The following is a 5,987-nucleotide window of genomic DNA, read 5'->3' on the forward strand; positions in this document are numbered from 1 at the left end:
GTCCCTGCTGCTCCCACTGGCAGCCTCCTCCCTCCCCACTCCCCATCAAGGCCTTCTCTCCATCCTCCTGCAGACCATGGATTTCTGCGTGTTGTGGCTCCTGCTCTTGCTGCATGTAGTCCAGCACCCGCAGCCCGTGGGTGATGTTTTGGATGAGGTGACGCATCGGGAAATGGAGCTGCGTGCAAAGTTCCAGGAAGAGGAGAGGATTCGGCTGGAGCGGGAGGTGGAGCAGCTGGCGCTGATGCAGAGTGGCGCATCCTGGAGAGACCTGCTCTGGTCTGCCTTGCAGCCCTGGCAGGTCTGGGCATTTGCTGGGCTCTTGGTTCTTCTCTTGGCAGCATGGTTTATGCGGAGGACAAGAAGTCGTGGGGCAGAGTTCGGTGGCAAGGAGGAGACGGAACAGGAGAAGGAGGTAGAGGACGAGACATGCGTGTATGATGTGAGATGGCTTCTAGAGGAGCACATACAGGGGCCTGTAGAGGACCTGCAGACAGGCTGCAACAGGACAGTGGCCCTGATAGACAATTTCACAACTGTCCTCGGGCGTGCCTTGCGTGGGACTTTCTACCCGGTGCTGCAACAAGCCATTGGTTTTGGCAGTGCCTTTGAAGGTTGGGCCGCCCGTGAGGAGGAAGTTGTGTACCGGGTGCTTGTACCCCTGACTCCTCCCCAAGGCCACATCTTCCACCTGGAGCGTGACACCGACCAGCAGAAGCCTGGCAGGAATTTCCGTGTCCTTGTGGAGCTGGAGTGCAGCTGCCCCAGGGATTACCAGGGCACGAACATGCTGTGCTTCCAGCACCACCCTGACGTGATTAGGAGGAGGACTCGCCAGCCCAACCTCCTAGACACGCTGTGCACCGGCTCCTACCTCGACGTGGAGAAAACTGTCCAGTGGTTCTGCGCACTGGTGGAAGAAAACTGGCGGCTTTTGCCCCAGTCACGCAGTTGGCGTTTAGAGCTGCTGCCCTCCAAACGCTCTTGCAAGCTCAGGCTGAGCAACAGCCAAGAAAGCTTCCAGGTTAAGGTGCTGTTTGGGGTGCAGCAACACGCCTCAGACATCTTTATCAGCAGCCAGCATCGAGGGGCCCACACCCCAAGCACAACGTGGCCCGAGACCTACAGCATGGCAGAGACAAAGTTCTTGAGGGGCATGGCCAGGCCGGCTCCCCAGGACGACTCACACCTTAAATGCCTGCAGCTCCTTGCCCGTGTTCTTGCGCGCAAGGCCCTTTCCATCCCTTCCATCAAGACCAATGTCACGCGCCTGCTGAGCACCGTACCGGCGTCGCAGAGGCACAGGAGACATTTCCTGCTGCAGCTGTCGGATGCTCTGGAGCAGCTGCACTTATCTCTGGAAGGCAAACCCCTGGAGCATTTTACAGTGGGCAACCAGAGGCTTCCGGAGGAGTTCCGCTTGCCCCCAGATGTACAAAGGGCTAGGCCATCCAACCTGTTCCACGGCCTGCCACAGGATCTGGCTGCCCACCCCTAGGCCTTGATCTGTGCCGTCGCCTGGCAAGAGTGCCGGCCTCTGGCCGCTGCTAGCGGGGCACGTAGAATCACAGCATTAGAGAATCACAGAATCACTAGGTTGGAAGGGACATTTAAGACCATCGAGTCCAACCCATGGCCTAACACCACCTTAGCTATTACCATGACCCTGCGTGCCATATCCAACCTTTTTTTAAACACATCCAGGGATGGTGACTCCACCAGTTCCCCCAGGCAAACGATTCCAGTACTTTACCACTCTTCCAGTAAGAATATTTTTCCTAACGTCCAACCTAAATTCCCCTTGGCACAGCTAAAGACTGTGTCCTCTTGTTCTGTCACTTGCTGCCTGGAGAGAGACACCAACCCCCACCTCACTACAACCACCTTTCCCGTAGTTGGAGGGAGTGACAAGGTTGTCTCTGAGTCTCCATTTCTCCAGGCTAAACAACTCCAGCTCTGTTCCTCACAGCGCTTGTGCTCCCAAGCCTTCACCAGCCTTGCTGGCCTCCTTTGGATGCGTGTGCTCGCGGGGCTTGCAGCTGGTGGCAGAGAACCAGCTTGTAGCTCCATGACAAAGACAGGAATGAATGGGATGCATGGACAGATAGATATCTGTCTATATAACTATAGTGTGTATATATTGATACAAATATTTTTACTAACAGATGTGTTTTAATAGATACATATTATAGCGATAGTTTAGAAATGATCACGTTATCTTAAAAAAAGAAATAGCAAGTAGAGGATGTCACTATTATGCCACAGTTATTTGTGGCTGTTGTGACACATATTAATCCTCTGTGGTTACTGCATTTATCAGAGGCGAGATTTTGATGATGCAGATATATTTATAAAATATGTATTATACATACACATATTGTATTTACTACAAAACAGTAATTTAATACAATATCTTTAAAATTATCATATTATTTTATAAAAAGAAATAGCAAGTATATGATGTCACTATTATGTCAGAGTCATTTGTGGCTCTTGTGACACCTATTCATACTCTGTAGTTACTGAATTTTTCGGAGGCAAGATTTTGATAGTACAGTTATATGTATACAATATGTATTATACACACACATATTGTATTTACTACAAAACAGTAATTTTATACAATATGTTTAGAATTAAATGTTTATCAAATATGTGGAATGTTATATAATTAAAAAATCATCATGACGAATATGACAATGGAACAATATAAATTGAGTATTTAATAGATCTGTTTGGATGCGTAGTAATGCTCCATAGTTAGCGCATGCATGACGAGCAAGCAAGGATCTGCTGTGCTCTTGTTTCAATAAAAGGCACTTTTGCAGAATCTGGAGCATGCGAGACTTTCTTGATCTCAGCCACACCTATAGTATTGGTAAAAGTCACCCGATGGGAATCTGGGCTTGTGAACAGTCTCTGCGAACTCAACCAAACTAACAGTGCTGAATTGGTTCTAATCAGCAATTAAGGCCACGTGCCCCTGACCCCCCTCTGATCCCAGAATCACAGCATGGCTCCGCTTGGAAGGGTCCCTAGACACCGTCTTGTTGCAAGCCTGCTGCCAAGGGCAGGGACACCTTGCAGCACCAGGCCACACTGCAGCAAGCCCCATGCAACCTGACCTGGAACACTGCCAGGGACTGGGCAGCCACAGCTTCCATGGGCAGCGTGGCCCAGGTTGTCACCAGCTGTGGGAACTCAAAATGTCTCTCAGACATTTTTAGAGGTTCCAGGCCTTGGTCAGAAGCATTTTAGACCCTGGCAGACAGCTGGAAACAGCTGTGATCTTGAGTTTGAGCCATGGAATGAGTTACCAACTTTGGAGGTGGAACAAGCAGTCACAAAAGGTTACATAGTATAGTAAAAGTAATTACAAAGTAGAGGGGAAATTTTTTTAGCACATGTACAGGGGGGTTTTTACTTTGTACATGGGAGTCAGGAGTTCTAAGATGGAGGAAAGTGGGCTGACCCTGTTCTTCTTCCTTCTTTTTCCTTGCCTCCATGACCCTGGTGATTTTGGCACTCACAGATTGGTTTAGAGTAGAAAAGCACTTTGTAATATAGGTAGTAGGTATTGGGGGAAGACTATAAACATGTAATACGTAATATATCATATAAAAGATAGCAGCAGCCCTGGGCAGGGGGAGAGACGAAGAAGACAGCAGATAGAGAGGATATCAGTGTGTGTGTGTGCCTCTACCCAGGCCGCTGATCAAATAGCCGCAGTCCAAGAACATAATCTGTTAGATAACTAGCAATAAATTGCCTCGAGACCGAACAGCAAAAGCCTGAGGAGTTCTTCTTTGGAAGCACGGGTTGGAGGAGGAATTTCACCACCTTATGAGACCCCAGAGCAAGGCTGGGGTTCTCACAACCAGCCTCAGAGGCACACTTTCTTGCACATCTCCAGCCTAACCCTGCCCTCTGTCAGTGGGAAGCCGCTGCCCCTGGTGCTGACCCTCCAGGCCCTTGTAAGCAGCCCTAGCGCAGGCCTCTGCTGGGTTTTGTGCAGGCTCTGAGAGGCTGCAGGAAGGTGCCCCAGGAGAAGCCCTTGGAGAGCGCTGGGGGCCGGGAGTGCCACCATCAGGGCAGCAAGCAGGGCCTGGCATGGCCGTCGGGGCGGGAGGGCACAGGCTGGGCGCTGAGGCCCTGCCAGCTGGAGCTGGGAGCTCAGCTGTGCGGCCCAGCAGAGAGCCACGGGCTCTCGCGGCTCTGCATCCCTCACGGCTGAGGCAGCGGCCCAGGTGCAGCTGGCCGGGGACAGGCAGCCAGCCCCGGGCCACCCTGAGGGGCAAACTGCTCTGGGGCCAGAGTCTTTGGTGGCTGTGAGAAGCGTGGCCAGCCTGCCTTGGGCCCCTAGGGTGCTGACAAGTGTGCAGAGGAAAGTGCCAGCCCAGCAAGAAGCAACAACCAATAGCCCCCCCTGCATGGCCATAGTAATACTGGTGTCTTATGCTGGCTGTCTCTCCTTCCATGTGGAAATAGCAGAGGGGATCTCTATGAATAATAAGCACCTTTCAGAACCGATAAAGCTTCACCAGTGTTGGATGGGTATTGCACAGCTTTGGTTCTTGCAAAATTACCAGGAAGAAGGGACAGCAGGGGTAGGTAGGCCAACACAGGCACAGCTGAGAACGGAGGACAAGTTTCTGGCCCAGAATCTTTCTTCAGGTCTGACATGTATGAAATAGATTTTTTTCAGAGAGTAATTAGATAGGTAGGAATCAAAGCACCCTGAAAGTAAAGGCAGCAACTGATTTCCACAAAGAAGGGCCAGTAGGGAAAGGTAGGAGGAGAGAAAGAATTAAAAAACGCTCTAGCTTTGCATAGAAAACAATCTCTTAACAGGGCTTCTTAGGAGTGTAAGAGGCTGGGCCTTTCACTCCTTTTTTTGGTCTCTCTATCTCATTGTCTCTTTTTTGGTCATATCTGCATGTCCTTTTGTTCTGCTGATTGTCTTTCCATACTGTTTCTGCCTACTCTCACCTTCCGCAATTCCACCAGTGTCACAAGTGTTACAAGTGCTAGCAAGCAGATCCATTGATGAATTCTGTTCGCCCAGGGAAGAAACAATATGACCAGAGGAAAGTTTCTCCAGCTGTGCCACAGGAGATTTAGATTGGATCTGCAGGAAATATTCCTTCAACAAAACGGATATCAAGCTTGGGAACAGGCTGCCTAGGGCAACGGCTGAGTCACCACCCTCAGAAAGCTTTAGAAGTCCTGGGCATGTGGCATTTGGAGACCTGGCTGATTGGTGGAGTAGGCAGTGTTAAGTTTGTAGTAGAACTGTATGATCTTCAAGGACTTTTTCAACCTCGGAGATGCAGAGATTTAAGGGTAATTCAACCAGGGTGGAGTCAAGGCTTGGACTCAGTGATCCCAAGGGTGCCTTCCACCATGCATATCTAGGAGACTGCCGATGGAGGCAGCTGGTAAGAAAGACCAAAGAAAGCCCAAGGGAAGCTCTTTGAAGAAGGTTCACTCAAAAGCACCCTTAACCATTACACCAGGGCTACTCGGAGGGGCTGAGCTGGGCTGGGGACAAAGCATCGAGTTGGCTGGGTTGTGATGTGCTGCGGCAGTTGTGACATCGTGGGGGACGTGTCACAGTGGGGGCAGGTACAAAAAGGCCCCAGCAGGTAACAGTGGCCCCGGATTCCTTGGGCAAGCGGTGAGTGCACACGCGTGGCAGGGAGGCCGTGCTGGGGACAAGGGGCGGGGTTAGAAACGCTGCACCCCTGGCTGGGTTCTCCCTCTGCATGGAGGGAGAGCCCCTCATGGCAGAGCCTTGGCCACGGTACAGTGCTGCTGCTGCTGCTGCTGCTGCTGGGCCAGTGGGACAGGCCTTCCTGCCCCCAGCTGTCTGGGGCCCTGTTCTTGCTGCCCTCAGATCACTGGGATTCGTGTCCCTGCTGCTCCCACTGGCAGCCTCCTCCCTCCCCACTCCCCATCAAGGCCTTCTCTCCATCCTCCTGCAGACC

General features: G+C 51.4%; 1 protein-coding gene across 1 annotated transcript; it reads left to right on the plus strand.

Moving 5' to 3' along the window:
* Positions 1-2,467, plus strand: LOC146768241 (inositol 1,4,5-trisphosphate receptor-interacting protein-like 1). The gene has a single exon (XM_085570170.1). The coding sequence runs from the start codon at positions 77-79 to the stop codon at positions 1,496-1,498; it is 1,422 nt and encodes a 473-aa protein (XP_085426296.1). The 5' UTR covers positions 1-76; the 3' UTR covers positions 1,499-2,467.
* The last annotated feature ends 3,520 nt before the right edge of the window (positions 2,468-5,987 follow it).

Source organism: Lonchura striata, chromosome 2 (assembly GCF_050655825.1).
Source record: "Lonchura striata isolate lonStrDom1 chromosome 2, ASM5065582v1, whole genome shotgun sequence".
Classification (NCBI taxonomy): domain Eukaryota; kingdom Metazoa; phylum Chordata; class Aves; order Passeriformes; family Estrildidae; genus Lonchura; species Lonchura striata.

Coding starts and splice junctions, on each gene's coding strand:
- LOC146768241 (XM_085570170.1), top strand. CDS start 77: ATGGATTTCTGCGTGTTGTGGCTCCTGCTCTTGCTGCATGTAGTCCAG.